General features: G+C 61.3%; 2 protein-coding genes across 2 annotated transcripts in view; one reads left to right on the top strand and one right to left on the bottom strand.

Moving 5' to 3' along the window:
• SREBF2 (sterol regulatory element binding transcription factor 2) overlaps window positions 1-12,287 on the top strand; it is a 56,539-nt gene extending 44,252 nt beyond the window's left edge. The window contains exons 13-19 of the mRNA XM_061124429.1: window positions 1,292-1,409; window positions 2,252-2,361; window positions 3,466-3,598; window positions 6,151-6,319; window positions 8,151-8,336; window positions 9,728-9,839; window positions 10,219-12,287. Of these exons, the coding sequence (XP_060980412.1) occupies window positions 1,292-1,409; window positions 2,252-2,361; window positions 3,466-3,598; window positions 6,151-6,319; window positions 8,151-8,336; window positions 9,728-9,839; window positions 10,219-10,439 (1,049 nt within the window). The 3' untranslated portion in view covers window positions 10,440-12,287. The remainder of the gene's footprint in view (window positions 1-1,291; window positions 1,410-2,251; window positions 2,362-3,465; window positions 3,599-6,150; window positions 6,320-8,150; window positions 8,337-9,727; window positions 9,840-10,218) is intronic.
• Window positions 12,288-14,573: 2,286 nt separating this feature from the next.
• SHISA8 (shisa family member 8) lies at window positions 14,574-20,153 on the bottom strand. Its single transcript, XM_061124428.1, has 5 exons — window positions 19,993-20,153; window positions 19,223-19,874; window positions 16,520-16,653; window positions 15,635-15,781; window positions 14,574-15,259 (listed from the first exon to the last, which is right to left on the bottom strand). The coding sequence occupies exons 2-5, from the start codon at window positions 19,744-19,746 to the stop codon at window positions 14,865-14,867; spliced, it is 1,200 nt and encodes a 399-aa protein (XP_060980411.1). The 5' UTR covers window positions 19,747-19,874; window positions 19,993-20,153; the 3' UTR covers window positions 14,574-14,864.
• Window positions 20,154-21,082: the final 929 nt, after the last annotated feature.

Below are 21,082 nucleotides of genomic sequence, written 5' to 3'. Positions count from 1 at the left end.
CAGTCACCCCGCCACACATCTCCAAGGGTGACTGAGTGCCAGCCGGAATCTTGCCCTTGTGCCGGGCGCTGTGGAGATTCAGCAGGTGTGGAGGAGCTGCTCACTGGCCCCGGTCTCCCCCTCCTGCCGGAAAACAGACAGACATGGACAGAGCAGTTAGGGAACAACAGGCGACAGACGGTCGTCAAGTGCTCAGGGTGGTGGCAGAGACAGGGCTCCGGGCGTCAGGGGAAGAGGCTGGCTGGCTGGCCCTTGGTTTCTGACGGTGATCAGAGTCGACTCGCCCGGCCTCGGAGCGGGCGGGAGAGGCCGGTCAGGTTGGCCCAGGCTTGAGCAGCCAGCGGCTTTGTGCTGTCTGCACTTTTCCTCTCTCTGAACTGGGAGTGTGGGGAGTCAGACGTGGTCGGCAGGTTCAGGGGTGTGTGTAAAGCATTTTTTGAGAATGGCAGGGTCCACTGTCGTTTCTTCTCAGTAATTCTGTTGTTCAAAGTAAAAATGACGCACGACCCCAGAGAGGAAGGGCAAAAGCAGAAGCCATCATCAGTCTCGGATGCGTGGCCAGGCTGCTCTGTCCGCAGTGGAGGCTGCCCCTGGCCGTCACGCCTCTGGTGGCTCTGGTTCTAGGCCTTGTCACCCAGAATATATTCCCAAGTGTCCTGCCTCCCTGTCCTTGTCAAGTTGAAACCCACACGTCTGTGGCGTGTGAATGAGGGGAAGGGCCTGGTGACGTCCTGTTTGGGGCCTGCCAGTCGGGGGACTTGGTGACAGGCAGCTGTCATTGCCAAGCATTGCCAGGCTTCTTGTTTAATCTGCTCGGCCAGACAACTTCTGGCCACAAGTCTTGTGTGAAGGCTGTAAGCGGGAGCTGGCTCTTCCTCAGCCTGTCAGGTAGGGGTCTCGGTGGCCATCCTCCTGAGCCGTGGGAGAAGGGGTGGCCTCTGAGACTTGGGGTGGCTGTCCATCTTCCTGGTTTCTGTTTGCTGACGAGGGTCGTGGCCATCACCTTACTGCTCCCAGCCTTGAATGAAAGGACTGAGTCTTGTGCCAGGAGACACAGCACCCCTCACGCCCCCCACTGGAGCCAGTCCAGGACTCATGTAGTCTTGGACTTGACCACCCTCCCCATGTCCACCCCCGACTTCTGACTGTTCAGCGAGCAGTTCTGGGGTTTGGTTGGGGAGGTTTGGCCCCATTCAGTGGGTCCCTCCCCCACACTTTGTTTTCTCTGTAGGACAAACTGAGCTCATACGTGAGCCCCACTCACCCCTCTCCTGGCTTCCTCTTCTCTTAGCCGACCCCATCGCCCAGGTGCACCAGGCCTTCTGTAAGAACCTGCTGGAGCGAGCTGTGGAGTCCTTGGTAAAACCTCAGGCCAAGAAGAAAGCTGCAGACCAGGAAGAGGAGAGCTGGTAGGACCTTGGATATGCCCTCCCCCCCGCCCCACCCCTGCTTCAGGCTACCCCCCTGGGTAGCACAGATGGAGCTCTGAGATCCACCTCCCTTAAGGAAACGAGCCCCAGTGTGGCCACTGCAGGGAAATCCAGTGACTCTTTGATGTTGATGTCTCAAGCCTGGCAGCCCTACGAGAGCCCTCTGTGGGCTCAGAGCTGGCTTCTTTGCCTCTTGGTGACCCACCAAGTATATCACTTCCCCCTTTTCTCCTTTCTACCTGTCTCTTCACTGAGTGGAGTCAGTTCTTGGAGCAGGTTGGGGATTTGATTTTTTTTGCTTTGCCCTTTGGCAGGGGGAGGGTGGCCTGTGGAATGGAGCATGGGAAGCTCAGCAGAAGGCAGACGCCTCTGGCCCAAACATCTTGGGGACCCAGACTTGTACTGAGAGGTCAGGTGGTGTCTTATTCTTACGGAGTCACTGAGCACAGTCTTTCCTTCACAGAGTCAGACCTGAGAGGCAGACAGGTGCCAGCATCGCTCTCATTCAAGGCCCAGGTCCTGATGAGAGTGCACCTGGGCAGAGAGGGGATCTCCTACCTGGGGGATCAGAAAACTTCTGGGCAGAGACCACGGTTGAATTGGGTCTTGAAAGGCAAGGGATGAAAGAGAAACCTTGCTCTTCCTGCAGAGTGTCAGAAACAGTGTCAGGGCAGCCTGGGGTGAGCCGGAGTGGTTGGTGGGGCAGTGTTCGGGGTGTGCCTGGCCCTGTGGGCCTCAGAGCTGGGGGCTGACCAGCCAGGCCATGAGTGAGGTCCTTGTATACATTCTGATGTGCGTGGGACCCTTTCTTTTCTTTGCAGTGAATTCTCCAGTGCTCTCGAATACCTGAAATTACTTAACTCTTTTGTGGACTCCGTGGGGATTGTGACCCCCCCCTTCTCCAGCAGCTCTGTGCTCAAGTCGGCCCTTGGTAAGCATCTTGCAGGCGGCTCCACGGGCCTCAGGTTGCTTGACTCAGTTCTTCACAGCCCTTGTGTCTCGGGGGTCCAGGGTTAGTTATGAGTCTGCCACTCAAACCTTCTCTGGCTCTGAGGTGTGTATCTGCAGTCCCCACATCACCCTCATCCACAGTTCCCCTCGCTGGGCTGTGTTTTGGGGTCAGGAAATCACGATGCTACTAGAAATGGGACGATGAGTGAGTCTGTGATGCTGCCCAGGCTCTGGCTGGCCGGGACAAGTCAGGAATGCTCCCAGATGCTCAGAATGGGCAGCAAGTGGTCCAGGCCCCGGGAGCTGGTGGGGAGACTCACCTTTCAGTACACAGTGGTCCCTGGGGCTGCTCTTGGGTCTGACACTCTGCTGGAGAGGCCTTTCATCCGGTGTCCGTACTGCTCCGGCACCCACTGCCTTGGGTGGCCGCACAACTGCTGACTGAACTGGCAGCAGGACATTCTTTGCTTCTGTCTCTAAACTGCCCTCCAGATGACAACACGAGAGCTGCTGCCTCTTGCGTGGCTGAGGCTGCAGGAGAGAGCGTGGAGCTTCCTCTGACGACTCTCCCCACGGAGGGCAGGATCGCAGGGAAGCAGCCTCCCCATCGCAACCTCTGACCTCATGGTGTGTCTCATTTCCTAGTTGAGAAAACAGTGCGCTCTTAGGCATTTCATGTGCAGGTTCACTGAGAAACTAGGCCTGAGAGAGGAAAACACTAGAAAGATGTTACCCGCATCGTTACTATACATATCCTGGAAACACTGTTTTTCACAACCGTTGGAAGTTTGGGTTGTTTCCAGCTTCTTCCTTAAAAACTAACACCACAGTGAACGTCTTTTTTTTCTCTATTTAGGCTCATTTCTTTGTGATGGATTTTCAAAAATGAGATTCCTAGGTTAATAGGAGTGAACATTTTTAAGGCTGTTAAGGCAAATTGCCAAACATGTTCTGAGATGGGGCTGGTGGGTGTGAGAGGGCAGCCCACAGGCCCCAGCTTGTCGTCTGGAGGGAGAGACAACAGGAACAGGGGGGCTCTAGTTTCCACAGTGCTTGAGCAGCATTTGGTTCTGTTTGCCTCTAGGCCCAGACGTCGTCTGTCGGTGGTGGACGTCCGCCATCACCATGGCCATCAGCTGGCTCCAGGGAGATGACGCCGCTGTGCGCACTCACTTCACTGAAGTGGAGCGAGTCCCCCAGGCCCTGGAAGTGACAGAGTGCGTAGCCCTCCTTGACCTCTTGCCCGCTTCTCTCCAGGGGAGCCCCTGGTGCCAGCGGGTGCCAGGCTCGCTGGGTTAGTGGGGGCAGGGAGCAGGTCTGCGTGGCCATCAGCGTGAAGGGTCAGGCAGCCTGGGGACAGCACAACAGATGGAGAGATGAAGCGAGGGGGCAAGGGCACCGTGGAGACTCCAGACGTGGCGAGGTGTGTGTGTGTGTGTGTCTGTGTGTGTGTGTGTGTGTGTGTGTCTGTGTCTGTCTGTCCCCATGCTCCCAGGGCTCCTCACACAGACTGATGGGCAGGGAGAGCTGGTGGCTCCTTCTACTACAGAAGGTCCCGGTGGAGCCCGGCAGGCCAGTTCTGGCTTCTGAGGCCCGGGGATCCTCTCGTGTGCCGGGGCTGAGTCTCATTTCCTCTCGACCACCCTCCACCCCATCAGCCGTATCACTAAAAAGGCCTTTAGCACAAGGCATCACCAGATAGCTTTTGACATTCCTCTTGGGGACTCATGCCTGCCTCTTGGGGGCATTTGGCCTGTAGTGGCGGGCAGCCTGCCAACATCCTGGCTGCTTCTGACTGGATCTGAGTGTCCCTGACATCTTCTGCCACTTGAAGAAATTGTGAAATGCCCCAAGGCAGGAAGGCCTCACTGGGGCTTCCCTTAGAGCCAAGGCTGTCGTGTTTCCCGCCAAGCGGGCACTTACCCGGGAGAGCAGGAGGGAGCCGAGAAAAGCAGGTTTAGGCAGCTTCACCACTCCCAATTTCATTTAAGTAACCCCCTTTTAAACTCTGACCAGTGAACGCCCACCAGGGTGTGTTGTCTTCCAGCTGACGCACCCAAGCAGACTGAGGCCCAGCAGGTAGACCGTCTAAAGTCATCTCACTTCTAAGAACAGGCCCTGGGGTGCAGCTAAAACCCCTGCAGGCATTCCCTCTCCCCAAATTCAGCCACCCTGGGGCCCCTTTGCTCTTTGGTTGTGGTGATGCTGTGGGACGCCCCCCCACCCCAACCTCCCCACTCTCTCCCTGATCTCCATGAAATGAGGCTGTTTCTCCAGAGTTGAGCACCCGGCCTGTGTACCTTAGCGAGTGGGTGCAGATAACAGGGCCGATGTCGTATGTCCCCACAGGGCGTGGCGAGTGGTACTGTGGCTCTGTAGAGAAGAGTAAACTGACTCACGGGTTTTTTTTTTTTTTACTTTGTGCTCTTCTACTTTTTTTTTTAACCTTTTATCTTATGTTGGAGTATAGCAGATTAACAATGTTATGATAGTTTCAGGTGAACAGCAGAGGGACTCAGCCACACACAGACATGTACCATCTTCCCCTTGAGGCACAGATTGTTTAAGTGACCATCTTGGGTGACTGCTGGTGGTGGGGCCGGGGTCTCTGATCCCTTCCCCTTGGTCACATGCCACATTTGGGGGTCTCCTGCACCCCTCCACGATTCCATTATCCACTCAACGAGTGCTTAGCTGAGGGCGTACTTGGTGTCAGCTGAGTTCTAGGTTCTGGGAGGCCACAGTGAACGAGGCAGTGAGTTATGGCCATAAGCAAATAGATAGTGGCCCGCCCCACTCAGCTCTCCACTCTGGGAGCCGTGGCCTATGCCAGGGGCCAGTCTCAGCTCCCAGGAAGCAGGCAGCACATCATGGGAAGGCGTTCTGGGCCAGAGGCAGGTCAGTCTTCAGGAGTTCACACAGCACCTGGTGAGGGCAGGAGGCTCACAAACCTACAGCCGGTGTCGGGGGAGCAGGGGGCCTGAGCCAGGGGGCAGCAAGAGGAGGCTTGCAGGGGGCTGGGCAGGAGAAGGCGGACCAGAGGGCCAGCAGGTGAAACAGGTCTCGGGAATAAGTGGGGAATGGGTATTCCAGGCAAAGGCAGCCGCGTCAGCAGAGGCGAGGAGTGAGGAAGGGAGCAGAGATGAGCTCCGGTTGCCTGGAGCCTGGAGCCTGGAGCCTGGAGCCGGGTCAGAGGCTGAGAAGAGCCTCGTTCAGCGCCTGCTCTCCTCCACTCCCCTCACTTCCTCCTGCAGCCATGCTCCCGCCTGGATGTTCTCACATGTGTCAGACACTCAGGGCCTTTGCACCTGCCATGCCTCTTTCCAGAACCCTCCTCCCTAGAAATCCACGTGCCTGCTTCCCTCGAGTTCCTTCTGCACCAGTGTCACCTTTTCTGTGAGGACGTCCTTGGTCATCCTTTATAAAATGCCATGCCCTGGCTCCGGGTGACTTTCCTTCATGGCCGTCGCAGCGCCTGGCTTTACACAGTCAGCATCTAATGTGTTGATCATCCGACTCCCTCACTAGGAGTGTGCACATTTCTGGAGTGAAGAAATGCTCCCTGCTTAGGGCCAGGGAGCATCCCTCGCTCAGGGCCGGCATTTCCAGTCTGGAGCTGGGACCTAGAACCATTATGGTGGCCTTTGGTCCAGCAGACCCACATGTCACAACAATGTGGGGATGGCAGTGGCTGGCTTGGGCTCCCAACCTTCATTCTGCCCAGGTGATGTGCGCTGACCTCTTGCCTCTCGCCTCTGTCACCGCCCAGGAGCCCCCTGGTGAAGGCCATCTTCCACACCTGCAGAGCCATGCACGCCTCGCTCTCTGGGAAGGCAGACGGGCAGCAGAGTTCCTTCTGCCACTGCGAGAGGGCCAGTGGCCACTTGTGGAGCAGCCTCAACGTCAGTGGGGCCACCTATGACCCTGACCTCAACCATGTGAGTGGGGGCGTATCTGGCCCCGGGGGTGGTGCTCATCTCTGCTGGGAGAGAGCACTCTGACCTGCCGTGAGCCACCCGGCCTGTGGGGCTGCGCGAAAGGCAGGCCAGGTAGCAGCCCCTCCCCCAGAACCTGGCCCGGTGGTCCAGGGGTTTTCCTTTCAGTACTTGGGACCAGCATGTTCCCATCTGGGTCCCGGGTCCTGCGGGCCCTCGGCTCGGTCAGCCCCAGGTGGACCTCAGCTGGCCAGGGCACGCATCTGCTCCGGCCCCCGCCCCTCGCGCGCACACCCTGGAGCGGGCGGCTGTGGTGCATTGTAGTTGCATTGCATGTTCTGGCGGTACCCGTGCAATGTTTCCACAGTGCATCACAGAGGCCTGCCCGGCCCTCGAGAGACTCCCCCGTGCCTTGCTAGAGGGACTGTGTCACTGCTGGGGCGCGAGGCAGGGCTGTCCGGGGTCCGGGGCAGGGGAGGGGAGGCGGCGTTTGCTCACCAGGAGGAGCCTGGTTCACTCTGGAGAGGGAGGCCGGAGGTGTGTCCTGAGGGTCGGACTCCGAGGCCCTCACTAGGGTTGGTCTGGCACCTCTGGCTGAGGTCCTCCCTGGACCCGGAGCCTGCGGTGAACCCGAGATGACATGCCAGCCCTGCAGGACAGGTGCGCCCGCAGGGCCCGAGGCTCGCTCTGGGTGGTTCCTCTGCTGGGCCCAGTAGTGTTTGTCTTCATGGAGCCGCAGATGAGTGTGAGGAGGAGAGAGAGGCTGCAGGCACCTGTGTGGGAAAGTGCGCCTGGAAGAAGGGGCCCCCACAGAGGCTAGCGTCCGTCAGAGGCAGAATTCAGCCCCAGGCTGCTACCTCACCTCTCAGAAATGCTACCTTTGGTCGAGGAGAAGGGTCTCATCCATGTTCTCCACCAGTGCCAAAAAACCACTGTGGCCGAGGGTCAGGCAACATACAGGTGTGAGGCAGGGTCGGGGGTGGGAGGTGTGGGGCAGCACCCTGGAGAAGGGGACGCCAGGCTGAATGAGATGGGAACGGCCTGGAGGCGTCCATCGGCGCCTGAGGGCAGCACATGAGCCACCTTGAGAAGCACTTTCCCTGGCGCTGAGGGTGAGCTAGGCCACACCAGCCTGGGCTGAGGCCAGTGCTCCTTTGTGACTCTCCTTTGTGACCCTGCAGCCCTGTGTGGTGCCGGTTTTGTGGGTGGGAAAACAGGCTCAGAGGTGAGGTCATGTGTCAAGGCCACGTAGCTATGGACAGGAATCCGTGAAAGACTAGACCAGTAGATCCGAACCCCAGCATTGAGCCTCTCTGTGGGTCTGCCTTCTTGGGTTCCTGTCTCCCCCGCCCACCACAGAGGCCACTAGGGCCAGACCTGGGCCCCATCCGTGGAAGCGAGCCTCTGATCCCTGCTCCTCCATCTCCAGGTTCTGATTGCCCTGCAAGGACAGGGCCTCTAGGCCACCCATGGGCTCCCGGAGGTGGGAGGGGCTCCCAGAGGTGGGAGGGGCCAGCGATTTCCTGTCAGAACCACCCCGGTTTTATTCCTGCTCTCCCCATTGTCTCCTCCATGAGGCACTGCCCCTTTCTGAGCCTTGGCTTCCTCACCCGCTCGATGGAAGAGCAGATCTCCCTACAGGGGCCGTGGGAAGAACTAGATGACATGAACTGAAGCTCACTCCCTGGCGGTTCTCTTGCTCCCTGATTTTCTGGGGCTCCCCTTTCATCCCAGAGCTTCCAGGTGTCTGGTCGGGGAAGACCTGGTGGGTGCAGGGACCCTTGCCGTGGTAACCAGCCAGTCACCTTCTCCTTCCTCATGGCCCACCCCGCAGGTGGTCCAGCTGCTGACCTGTGACCTGCTCCTGTCGCTGCGGACAGCGCTGTGGCAGAAGCAGGCCGGAGCCAGCCAAGCCCTGGGGGAAACCTACCACGCATCGGGCGCCGAGCTGGCTGGCTTCCAGCGGGATCTGGGCAGCCTGCGCAGGCTGGCACACAGCTTCCGCCCGGCCTACCGCAAGGTAAGGCCCAGCCTGCTGCCAGGGAGGGTGGATCGAGGCGCCAGAACCCAGCCCAACTCTGGCGTGGGGTCATGGAGTCGGCTGACATGTCAGGTCCTGGGCTGGGTGCCGTTCATCCCTTTGTTTGGCTCATGCTATGTGTGCCCAACCCTGGTGCGTGGCAGTGAGCAGTCCGCATGGCACAGACAGGCCAGCTGAGCGCTCGCCTTACCAGTTAACACGAGGGAGCGAGAAGGGGCCCCTAGTCTGTGTGAGGAGGGGTGGGACGGCCACGAGGGAGCGCGGCTAGGTTTTCATAGTGGGTGTCAGGATCCCCTAGAAATGTGTTTAATGCTTTTTCTGGGCCACTGGGGCTTTAGTTCTGTGCTTGAGAACTCTCCACGTAACATCCCCTTGGCAATGAGGGCAGTTGTATAACCCACTTAGTGGATTCAAATTGTTCCCATGTTTACCTTTATTGCTAATCAGGAGTAATACAACTCAACATATTTTCCCTGAATTGTTTTCCAAAAATTCAAGTGAGAAGGCCAGTGTTAGGGGTGGGGAAGGGTTGTATTTGGAAATGTGCAAAAAAGAAGGGTTTGGGGTACAGCTGCCCTCACCCTCGAGTGCTCTGGGACCCTCATGGGATTGCAGGGAGCCAGGACAGACACTGCAGATGAAATAGTCATGTGAGAACCACCCCCTTCACGGTAGGAAAGAGGAAGTGCACCCAGGGGCGGCGGCCTCCTCACAGGCCTCCTCAGAAAACATCCCCACCTGCCTCTCCCTTCCCCGCCTCACCCTGCCCTTCCAGGGCAGCGCCACCCTCCTCACACCCTGAGGTGTTGGGGTGTAAAAGGAACTAGAGACCTAGGGAGACCCCTTCTGACCTCCCCGCCCCCGTCGGTGACTCCAGTTGACAGAAGAGCCACAGGTCTTCCTCCTGGAGACCTTCTGAACTCTGAAGAAGAGATCGTTTCTGAAGAAACCAAAGGACACAGGCCCCCAAGCCGCCTCGAGCTGTCCCCCTGCCTCTCCTCTGTCCTGTTTTCAAGCTGGAGGCAGCCTCCAGCGTCGTGAGGGTTCACGCCGCCTATTTGTCCTCACACCCCGGAGCGCACATCGGTGCTCTCCCATCACCGTCCGCAGAGGTGGCCCTTAGCCTGCCTCTCGGCGTGCTCTCTCGCTCCAGCCCCACCAGCTGGCCTGTGCTGTTCCCCTTTCCTGCCAGGCGTGTGTCCGGGGTCAGAGTGAGGACGGGAGAGGTTGTTTTCAAAGGGTGAGCAGGGCAGGGTGTCGTGGAGAGGAGAAGGGGTGTGGTCAGGGGGCAGATGCGATGCTGCAGGGAGGGATGCCCCCAGGGACACAGACAGGTGAGGACGCCAGGCTTGTGTCCCTGGGCCCGCCAGGTGTTCCTGCATGAAGCCACCGTGCGCCTGATGGCGGGAGCCAGCCCCACCCGCACCCACCAGCTGCTGGAGCACAGCCTGCGCCGGCGCACGGCTCAGAACGCCAAGCACGGTGAGCCGGCTCGGGCCGGGGCGGGCCGTCGGGCCGGGGAGGGCAGCCTGATGTGGCGGGTAGCCAGGGCAGGTCCGAGAGGCGCTGTGGGGCTGGACGGGCCTCGGTCAGGTTGTTGTGGGTCCAGCTTCTCCAGAGTGAGAAGGGGATGGTGGGGGGTGTTGTCCCAGCGCGGGAGCTGGGCCCCATCTCAGCCCCATCACAGAATGATAGAGTAATGTATGTGGCGCCCGCCAGGGTCAGCTCATCTGTCTGTTGAGCTGAACCTCCCCTGCCTGGGGGCGGGGGACTTAGATACACAAGTTCTCACCGAGCCCTGGGGACAGCACCGCGTTGTAGCGGGCTCTCAGTGGGTATGTGTGTCTCCTGGTTCCCACAGGAGAGACGGACGCCTGGCCCGGACAGCGAGAGCGGGCCACTGCCATCCTCCTGGCCTGCCGCCACCTCCCCCTCTCCTTCCTGTCCTCCCCGGGCCAGCGGGCCGTGCTGCTGGCTGAGGCTGCCCGCACCCTGGAGAAGGTGGGCGACCGGCGCTCATGCAACGACTGCCAGCAGATGATTGTCAAGCTGGGGGGCGGCACCGCCATCGCCGCCTCCTGACCACGGGGCTCTGCCCACCTCGGCCGCCACCTCCCTTGGTCACTCTCCAGCTCCCTCTGTCTCTGAGTCTCCTCTGTCTCTGAGTCTCTCCCTCCTCCCTCTGTCTCTCTCCCTCCTCCATCTATCTCTCTCCCTCCTGCTTTGTCTCTGAGTCTCTCCCTCCTCTGTCTCTCCCTCTTCCTTCTGTCTCTCTCTCCCCTCCCTCTGTCTCTCTCCCTCCTCCCTCTGTCTCTATCCCACCTTCCTCTGTCTCTCTTTCCCCTCCCTCTGTCTCCCTCCTCCCTCCGTCTCTCTCCCTCCTCCTCTGTCTCTGAGTCTCTCCCTCCTCCCTCTGTCTCTCCCTCTTTGTTTGTCTCTCAGTCTTTGCCTCCTCCTCTGTCTCTTGTGTCTCTCTCCTCTTCCCTGTGGGAGCTGAGGGACAAACCTTGGCTTTGGAGCGGTCACCTGCCAAGGCTTCTGGACCACCTCTGGCTAGTGGGCCCCTGGGAGCTGCTGCGGAGAGAGGCCCCAGTGGGCCTGAGCGGGAAAGATAGGGCGGGCAGGAAATGGGGGTTCCCTGACTTGAAAGTGGCAGGGGGAGCTCCCAGGCTGCCCAGTCCCACCTCCAGCCCTCCCAGGACTCTTTTTTCCTCTGAAAATCTCCCCACTCCCTTTTCCTGCTTCCTTGTTTTTTTTTTTTAATCAGGCTTTCCCTCTGCGGGACATAGGTCTCTGGGTACCATGCGCTCCACCCGTGGCGCTGTGCCCAGCACACCCCCCTTTTATATGAATGTTTTTATATCTATGTGCTTGGAGTTGCTGTGATGCAAGGCTGAGTTGCTGTGGCATCTTTATTTCTCTCCCCGGGTCCACGTCCCCTCCCCTGTACCTGACAAAGAGAATTCATTGTTTTCTCTTCATTACACAGGACAGCCAAGGGAGGAGCGAGCCCAGCCCTGGGGAGGTGGGTGGGAGGCAGGGGGCAGGCTTGGGGATGGGTGAAATTGTGTTGGCATTATTTTTTAATTTTTTTAAAAAATAAATGGTCTTATTTAATTGTCCTGTTCCTTCCCACTCCCCCGCCTCCTGGGATGTCAGCCCAGTCTCGGGGTACACCCCCAGGGGGCTGGGAGAGAGAGTCACCCACCAGGACTGAGGACCAGGGGCCTTCAATGTGGGTTCTCCGCTCTCTTGGGCTCCCTCCCACCCCAACTCCTACCTCCACGGTCTATTTTTATCCCTAATTCTTGACCTGAACATAAGCCAGGCTGGCAGGGACCAGACCCCAACCCGTCCCCAGACAAGCCCCTTTTTGAGGTGGGCACAGGGTTGCCCGAGGTGGGTACTAGGATCAAAGCCCCCTTCCTTGAGGGGGTCCTATGAGGAAGAGTGGCCCCACTTTTCTGGATGCCCAGGCTTGGCATCTACCTGAGGCCATTTCTCCTGGGGCCTGAGGGCTGCCTGGCACCCGGGGCCTGCGGGGAGGCCAGGAGGGGCTGCCCTCCTCCCTCCCTGTGCCTCTCACCCCCTTGGGCTGGTTGGGGCAGAAAGTGGGCAGGGGCCCCAGCACAGACTGAGGGTACAAACAGCAAGGGCTCCCTTCATACCGAGAGCAGGCTTCACCCACGACCTTGGACCTCACCCACTTTTTCTCTTCTGCCCCCACCTTAATTTATGGCCCCTGCCCCCTGGGTGAGCCAGCCTTTGTGTCATGTGTATATACCGTGCCTTTTCTCATGATGGTTTCGGGGGGGGAGGGGGTGGGTTTTTCACTGAAATGTGGGCGATGCCTGTGGCTTCCTTGATACGGAATCATTCACTGTGTCCTGGATGTAGGTTATTGAATAAACACAGATTGGTACCACCCGGCGTGAAGCGTGTGGGGTCTGTGGTGTGACTGCTGGGGTGACCGGCCAGGTGGCTGCGTGGCTCGGCCTCCAGTGGGTCCGGAACCAGGGGTCATCTCTCCCCCTTTGCCAAGAGGTCCCAGGGGCTTTGGGCTGACAGACCTTCCTTGCCTGCCCATGCTCCTGGCCCCATCCTCCCAGCGCCAGCTGTCTGGCTCACACTGCAGGGCTGGGACAGACCTGGGCAAAAAGGGGTGTTGGTGGTGGTGGTGCTGGGGTCAGAGGTCACTGTATGCAGGACACAGCGCTGGCAGCTTAGCAGACGGCAGCAGTTCTTTGGGATTTGGGGTGCTAAGCCCTCCTGGGTTCACCCCTGAGAAGCCTCTCCTCAGTTGGGTTTCCCCATCTCCTTGGAGGCAGAGAGTTTCTGAGATGTGGCTTGCAGGTCACATCTGAGTCCAGCTCCTGTGCTTCCCAGCCAGGTCCCCTTGGAAGTGCGGGTGGCAGGGGTGGGGGGGCGTCCCTTCAGCCTCCACAAGCCTGTGCAGACAGCCAGCCCCTGCCTGTGATGGCCTGCTGGCCAGTGTGCACCACCCGGCGCACGTGAAGTGCCAGTTTGTAGGGAGGGCCTGTGAGGCTGGGGAGGGGCCAGGCCACAAGGAGTGCGGGGGCCATGTGGGCAGGCGGGTCAGCAAGGCCCGTGGGGATGAGTCGGGGCCGAAGTGCGTGGTCCATAACCCAGCCCCCGGCTGAGAAATGGGCCAGGACCCTTGAGCCATCTAAGCCACTCCCTTCTCTGAAGGACATACAGAAGGCCACTGTCCCAAGGGCCAGAACAGCCTGTCGGGGTGGGGGGTTGGGGGGGCCGCTGTAGTTGGTCCTTGTCCACAGTCACTAGAGTAGCATTTCCAGTGGAGGCCTGGCCCCCTGAGATGGAGATCCAGGGCCCCTTGGGACTGAACAAGCAACGAGGTCACGCCCACCTCCCAGCCCAGCGTCTCCAGGGCCTGTGTCACCAGGGTGGGTGGCTGTGGGTGGCTGATGTGTGCCCAGGAACCCAATCCTTTTGTGAGTCTCTACGGGATCCGTGACTCAGCACCCACCCCCCTCCCCCAGCTCCATACAGCTGCAGGATCCTCTTGGGGGCACCCCCCCCCCACCCTGGGTTGAGGGTGTGAGAGCCACCTTCCCTGTGAGCCATGGGGGTCCCCACTGCAGGCATAACCATGGACCCTGGGCTCTGTTCTGACCTGGGGCTTCTGGGCTTTGGTTTTCTCAAGAGAATGTAAGAAAGGGCAAGGTGGACCCTCCTACAGGTGAAGAGCTGGAGGGTTTGGGGGCCTCAGGGCAGCCCAGCCAGCAGGAGGAAGGCCAGAGACTGACAGGGAGCATGGGGCCCCTCTGCCAACACACACTGCCATTCCGCCACCAGATCCACAGTGCCGGCAGAATACGGAAGAGTCCTAAACTGCCGTCAGTTGGGTGACCTTGGCATGGTACTGAGGTCTCAGGACCTCAGTTTCCTCATCTGTCCAGCCACACACTCACGGGGCTTTCGTGAGGATTAAATAGAAGAAATAGCAAATGGCAGCCATTGTTATTAAGACAGTATACCATGCCTAAGATATCCAGTGAGGGGCATAACCCAGCCCTCAACCTCCCACCAGTGCCTGGCACAGAGGAACTTAATGCACGCAGGGTGTTGGCAGTGCCCTGGGCCACAGCCAGGAAAAGGGAGAGCTGGCAGCGCCAAGCCTGAGGGGGGACAAGCACCCTGGTGGGGGCACTGCCAAGGCTCTGGGTCCAGCAGCCCTATCCCCGTTTCCCCCAGAACAGCCACTGGGAGCAGGCTCCCCCATCCTGAGCACCAGCTGTCTCCCGGCCCACTGCCTACGCCCATCAGGGGGGTGGCCCCGGGCCAAGCTGGCCAAGTGGCCTGCAGCCCAGGGGCCGGCCCAGGGCCAGACAATGTCAATGAGGATCATCCAGGCTCAGCCAAGTCAAGCAGGTGACTGGCTGGAGGGGCTCTCCTCCGTTCAGGGGCATGGACCCTCGGGGGCCCACCAGCTGTCTCTCCTGTGCCAACCTCCAAGATGGCTGGGGCCTAGCTGCCCCCTCTCCCATGGCTCCTCCTGGTGTGGACATTCCGGCTGGCTTTCAGCCCTGATCACCCTCACCAACTACTTCTCCCCATCTCCCAGAGCGCTTGCCCACCAGCTCTCAGTCCTCTGCTCTTGCACATGCTGTGCCCTCTGCTGGCACTGCCGTCTGTCCAGTCAATGACCAACACCTCCACCATCAGTGCCTCTCAGAGCCAAGCTGGGGCCCCTTTATTCTCAGGGATGGGAGTCACAGAAAAGGGTTTACTTACACAAGGAGCCCCCAGGACAGAACCACTGGCCTTATCCAGTGGGCCTCAGCCCTGCAAGACTCCAAGGCTTCTCCTGGTTCAGTCTGGGCAGGCAGAAGGGCTGGACTTCAAGGCTGGCACCCCTCCTTCCACGGCCTGGGCCCACCCGATGAGGCCCGTGGCAAGTCTCCTGGGCAGAAGAGGGCTCCCGGCGCTGCAACGCCTCCAAGAGAATCGGCAGCCCCTTCTTCACACGGTGACCTCAGCTTTGCTGTTGGTGCTCAGGTGCCGGGGTCCGCGGACCGCGCTGCCGTAAAGGCCAGGGGCCTGCGGGCTGAAGGCCTCGGGCAGCTTCTCCACGCTGAACTGGCTCCGGGGCGCGTGGCCCGCCCGTCGCGGCGCGGGGGAGGCGTGAACCGCCAGGTGGCCGCGGGTAGCGGGCCGGACTGGGCGGCCGGCGGTCCAGGCCTTGTAGTGGTCCGATGGGGTGGAGCCGGCAGGGGGCGCGTAGCCCGGGGGCGCCCAGGGGCAGGCGTCGAGCAGCTCAGGCAAGTCCTCGGGAGGCCTCCGGGCTCGCACCGGGAGGGTCAGCGGGGCGGGTTCCGTGGCGGGAAAACGCCGGTAGAAATCTGGCGCGGAGGCCTCTGCGGGTCCAGACAGCCTTGAGTCGGGGTCGGGGCCAGACCTAGACCTCGGGGCGTGGCCAGGTCCCGGGGGGCGGGGTCAGGCCTCGGGGCGTGGTCAGGTCCCGGGGGCGGGGCCTCAGCGCCTGCCGGCTCAGACCCACTCAGGCTACGCTCCCGGCTCTACATTCGGCTATCCGGCCCCAGACCCGCGGCCTGATCAGAGAGGGATGCGGTGCGGCGAAGGCATGGGAACCGATCGGCGAGGGGGCGATGCGGACGCTGGCTGGAGCGCCGGGAACTTTAGAACTGGGACGCCGAACTATGCAATCCAGGCGCTTGCACCTCCGCGGGTGCAGTGGGCCCGGCGCCCCCCGCACAAACCCTGCCTCTCACCTGCGGCCTTGAGCGAGGCTGCCTTGAGGGTGGCGTACTTGGCGAAGTCGGGCTGCAGCGTCAAGTTGCTGCCGCCCTGCAGCCGGGGTGCGCGTGGGGGCCCCGCAGTCACCGAACCCAGGGGCACGTTGTTGGGGCGTTTCTTATCTGGAAGGAGGAGATGAGACTCGGCTCGCTGACTGGAAGACATCCCGCACCTCTTTGCAGCCCACTCCCCAAGGGCAATTAACGATAACTTGTGAGATGACTTAGGAACTTATTCCTCCTCTGTCTCCTGACGGCAGAATCTACAGTACCTCGGACAGGGCCTGGCTCAGAATAAACGTGAATAATAGCAGCCAGCCCTGAGGGGGTGCTCATCTAACGGATGACTTGCCAGCTTGTTCGATTGGAGCCTGGCGCTGGGGCTCAGAATCGGCTTCTCCCAGAGAGGAAGAGAATGTTTGAGGATTGGAACCCATAGTGGGGGGAGGGGAGGTGCTGTCAAGCCTGTGTCACCAGCAGGAGTCCAAGAAGGAGGCACCAGCTGGAAGGAAAAGGCCCACAAGAGGCCACAGACACAGACCAGTCAGACCCCAGGGCTCTGAGCCAGAGCCTAGGACCAGGCAGACCCAGAGTCTGAACTGGGCATCCCTGAATCTGGACTCTTCTTCACAGAGTTCCAGAGGCTGGAGGTTGCAGGACCCCGGGAGGGACTCTGTGCACCACAAGGAGCTGACTAGTTGCCTCACAGAGGCTGGCTAGTCCCCTCACAGAGGCAGGAAGCTCACTTCGATCTGGGAAACGGCACACAGCCTCAGCGCCCGGGTCCCTTGCTCCCAGGCCCTCCTGACAAGGCAGCTCTGTGCTGTGGATCAACAAAGGCCAGGCCACTAGCCGCCTCACCTGTGCTTTTGTGGGGGGAGCCCCGGGGAAGGCCATCACCCATCTGCACCTGGACACAGCTACCCAGAGGTGGGCCCAGAGGTGGAGGCAGTGGCTCCTGGGGGCCGGGCTGCTTCAGGAGCTCCGTCAGTGTCCTGTGGGGAAAGAGTGGTGACAGGCAGCCTGTTTCCCCATCAGCCAGGTCTGGCCCATCAGAGGCAGCCCCCGCCATGACTTCTCACTGTGTGGCCCTGGGCAGCTCTTTCAACCCCTCTGGCCTCCCCTCTCCCCAGTGATTAACCTCAAACATCTAGTTTCCTCTCCCAGACATGACCTGTAGCCCCAACATGGCCGACTCTCAGAGCAGGTCAGGAAACTAATGCGGTCATATGTAACCAGGACCACTTTATTTTCCAAAGGTTCCCCCCCTCCCCTTTCTGGAGTCTACTCCCCAAGACCCTCCATGTTGCGCCCCCTCTCTCAACACAAGCATCCGAGCATCTCTGGCTCCTGGGCTTTGTGCTACTCCTTCTCCGTCTCCTCTGGGAAAACTCCTACTCATTCTTCAAAGCCCACCAGAATCCTTCCTCTACCAGGAAGCCTTTTTTTTTTAACCTGCCTGCCTTCCTCCCCTCTTGCCGCAGGGGTTTCTGCTGTGTTCCAGGACTTAGCTGCCAGCACAAGCAGGGAGGATGGACAGTGAGGGGAAGGAGGAGCCAGGAGACCCCGCAGTGCCAGCCCCGCACCAAAGGCTGTGTGACCTTGGTACCGGGACACCCAGCCCCCACCCAGCTGTGACGGGATCTGACTGAGCCTTCCCCACAGACAGCCAAACCCAGCCTTCAGCCCAGCTGCCTTCAGAGTCCAGAACCCATGATTTTCTCCTCGCTGGGGCCTCAAATGACTGATTCATGCTGAAGCCCATGGAGATGGGACACCTGGGATGGGCGCAGTTGGCTGCAATGTGGCAGGAGCTGAAGGTCTCCTAGCGGCTGCCTGAGCTGATCCACGTGCCCTGCTCACTCCTTGGCTGCTCTCCCCCGTGGTCTCATCTCTGAGCACCCACCAGCCAGCTCTCCCAAATACTTGAGAGATTTTCATGCCTCTGAGCCTTTGCACAAACTTTCTCTAGAGACAGACTCGGACTCCCCACCAAGCCGTCTGAGAAGCCTTCCCTGACCAGCAAGCTCAACAAAGCAGAATTAAGGGTGTGACTTGAGGGGAGGAGGGCAGGGACTCAGAGCACACCCACACACAAGCTCCAGGTCTCCCCAAAAAAGAAATGGAGTCAGGGCACATAGGAGCCTAAAGCCCAGACAGAAAAAGACACTGGCCCACGCGACACAGCACATCAGGGGTGGCCCGGCTCTTCCCGAAGCATCACTAGACCTGCTTCCTGGTCCCCTGAGGACAAAGTGGGTTCCGGATGAATGTGTCCCTAGGCTGCTACAGCTGTTCCCCTCCACCATCATGGCCCCCAGGTCCTGCTGCCCCGCTCGGACCAAGGACAGGCCCTGTCCTCTCCCCCTCACCCAGCTCCAGGAGGCTCCAAGCTCAGGAGGCCCAGGCCCTGCTCCGGAAGCATCCAGCACCCAGGGTGAGAGGCACCACATCGCACGCAGCACAGCGGCTGAAGCCAGGGTTCCAGTCCCGGTTCCAGCCTACAGCTGCCTTACAGCAGGTGGGCTGGGTGGTCTGGAGGTGAGGGGTCCCACAGAGTGCCAAGGAAGCCCTCCTGCCCCTGAGGGAAGTCTAGGAGTGGGGAAGCATTAACACCTAGCCCGCCCAGGCATGGGGGCCTCTCTCCGCGATCACTACTAAGTACCAGCCTGTCGCACACCGTGTCTGCAGCCCACACACCCAGGGGAGCCGGGCCTGGATGAGTGAGAGAGGAGGGCACAGGCCCCAGGACATGGGGTGACTGGGGGCATGTGAGTGTGTGTTGGGGTATGGGGTGTGGGTGAGGGTTTCAGGTTTGGGACACTGAATCCCAGAGTCCCTTTCCCAGCTGAGGTAGGGAACCTGAGTCCTGTGACCCCCACTTAACACAAAACTCAGAACTCAGCACCTGTCCAGACCGCAGCCAAAATGAACCTGTACGGCTCCCAATTCGGATCCCCTTCTAGCCAGGGGGCACTGAGTGGGGTGAGATGGGGAAGTCTTCTAAGAACACTAGGGAAATAAGGTCAGGCCTGAGTCACAGCTTTGGGGGTGGGGTGGGGGGTGGGGAGTGGGAAGGGAAGCAGGAGGGGAGAGAGCCAAGGGAGCCACAGAAAATGTCCCTTCCCTGGGGACCTGAGACGCCCGATGCTACATCAGTGCACAACGCCCAACCCCAGCGCTAGTTGGGCTCGGGCCCCAGGCCTCCTCCCCTAGGCACGGATTTTGTGCCCTCTGTCAAGCGACCTGCCCTCCCCCCAACTCCGGAGGAGGCGGGAGCCGCGGGGGAAGGCGGCTCAGCACCCAGCTCCCGCCGGAAGGTCAAGGGGAGACGGCGCGGTATCAGCTGTCTCCCTCCGTGAAGGGGGGATGGGGGGAGAAACAGACATGGAGACAGTCAGAAGCGGGGAGGCAAAACCTGGAGGGGGGGGTTGTTGAGAGGACCGGAGGTCCCAGAGGGTCAGGAAGAACGAAGGATCTCGAGGGGGAGCCCACCCGGCAGGCTGGCCGTCCAGGGGGCGAGGAGGGGGTCCCGGGCCTCGGCCCCGGGCCGCGCGCGCTCACCTGGTCACGGTGCGCCGCGCGCGCGGGCTGTGCGCTCTCTCCAGGCCCAGGCGCGCCCCGATGCCCGCTAGCACCAGCAGCGCGGCGACGCCGCACACCGCGTAGACGGCCGTGTGGCTGCGTTCGCGGCCCGGGTCCCGGGGCGCGGCGGCGTCGCGGGCGCGCGCGGGCGGCCGGCCAGTCTGCACCCAGGCCGGCGTGTCGTAGTTGGAGCAGCGGCTCTGGTCCAGGCGCCGCGGCCCGTCGTGGCAGCAGAAGCGGTAGCCGCACGTGCCGCAGCAGAAGTTGTAGGCGCCCGAGCTGCAGTTGAAGGGCGGGTCCCACTGGCCCATCACATCGTAGTAGCCGCGGCAGCGGTCGCCCCCGGCTGGGGCCGCTGTGCCCGGAGCCGCCGGCTCCTGCGCCTCGGGGGCCCCCGCGCGGCCCGACGGCGGCCGCGCCAGCAGCAGCGCCAGCCAGAGCCCAAGCCCGAGCCCCGGCAGCCCGCGGCGGCCGCGCAGCCCCCGCACCCCGGCCCGCTCCATCGGGCCCGCGCCTTCGGCTACAGCACCCGGCGCATGGCGGCGCGCCGCGGCTCCGTCCCGCCGAGCTCCGGGCCCGCTGGTCCGCGCCGGCTGGGATCGCACCCGCCTCGCCGCCCTGCCGCTGGCTCCTGGAAGACACCGTCTGTGTCGTCAGCCTCCCGCGAGGACCCCAGGTCCTGGGGCGGGGTTCGGTCTGGGCCTCGCGGGGCCGCGTCTCCGGTGGGCGCGTACTCTTCGGAGGCTCACCTCGGACCCGAGCCGGCCAGTCGGCGCCCTGGGACTGCCCCTACCCCGGGCCGGGCGGCGGGTCCTCGCCTGCGCGCGGTCCCGGCCCGGCGGGTGTGCGGGTCCCGGGCCTAGCGGGGGCGGCGGGCCGCCGGATACCACTGCCTTCCCGCCGCCCGCTCCGCGCTGCCCGCGCTCTGGCTGCGGCTCCGGCTCCGCGCGGGCTCGGGCGGGCGGGGGAGGGAGGGAGCGGGGGAAGGAGGGCAGGCGGGAGGGAGGCAGGGCCGGGGGAGGAGCGCGGCCGCAGCGGCGGGAGGGCGGGGGCGCGGCGGGCCCCGCACCGGCGGAGCGCCCCACCGAGACCCTCCCTGAAGGCCCGCCGCGAGCGGTCCTCGGATCGGGCGCTCCAGGGCACGCAGCCCAAGGCTCTCGGTACTGTTCCTTCGGACACTAGGCCCGCCGCGGGAGCGCTTGTGTTTACAGGTGCGGGGACTGAAGGGACCGGGAAGCCCTGGCGGGTCGCTGTTGTACCCCATCCTCCCCGTGCCCTCCGTCAGTTCCGATCCAGACACAAGTGTGGCTTGAGGCAGGGCCATTCCCTTCTGCGCGCCTCGATTTTCTGGCTGTTAAATGGGAAGGAAACTTCCAGCAGAGCCGCAGCAGAGGGCCAAGTTTAGGTTCCCTCCAGGCCGCCTTGGGTTCAGTGTTAACCCTGGGACACGAATCTGGGTCCCAGAACTTCCTGGACGCTGGGCTGGGGTCCTGCGGTGACCACACGCCTATGAGCGATGGACATAGCCTAGTCTGGCGCTCCCTGTATCTCTCCTGCCATTCCAGGTGAGAAAGGGAGGAGATTGGTTTAGCCGCAGGGACTCCACTTGGGGCAGAGCCCTTGTCAGACCCTTCGCCCTGGGTCCCCACTGGACCCTCAGGTCCTTTCTCAAGCCCGGGGGGTAGGGGTAGGGCCCGGGAGGGAACCTACTCAGAGCACTACTCAGTTATGATTTTGAAGTTTGTTTTAACTTTAGAATGCGGTCCGAGCAACCCAGGTGAGGTGCCTTGTTTTTTCCCTGCCTCAGTTTCTCATTTTAACATCAGAAACTGTCTCTTC

This window comes from Dama dama, chromosome 22, assembly GCF_033118175.1.
Source record: "Dama dama isolate Ldn47 chromosome 22, ASM3311817v1, whole genome shotgun sequence".
NCBI classification, from domain to species: Eukaryota; Metazoa; Chordata; class Mammalia; order Artiodactyla; family Cervidae; genus Dama; species Dama dama.
The sequence above is the reverse complement of the archived record's forward strand: the minus strand, read 5'-3'. Positions and strand labels throughout refer to the sequence as shown.

Bases quoted from the DNA above. Each gene is read 5' to 3' on its own strand.
- SHISA8 (XM_061124428.1), bottom strand. From the start codon at position 19,746: ATGGAGCGGGCCGGGGTGCGGGGGCTGCGCGGCCGCCGCGGGCTGCCG. The intron at 16,654-19,222 runs GTGAGCGCGCGC...CTTTCCCCACAG, and splicing joins GCGCGGCGCACCGTGACCAG to GACACTGACGGAGCTCCTGA. The intron at 15,260-15,634 runs GTGAGAGGCAGG...CTGGACCCGCAG, and splicing joins AGCCTCGCTCAAGGCCGCAG to AGGCCTCCGCGCCAGATTTC.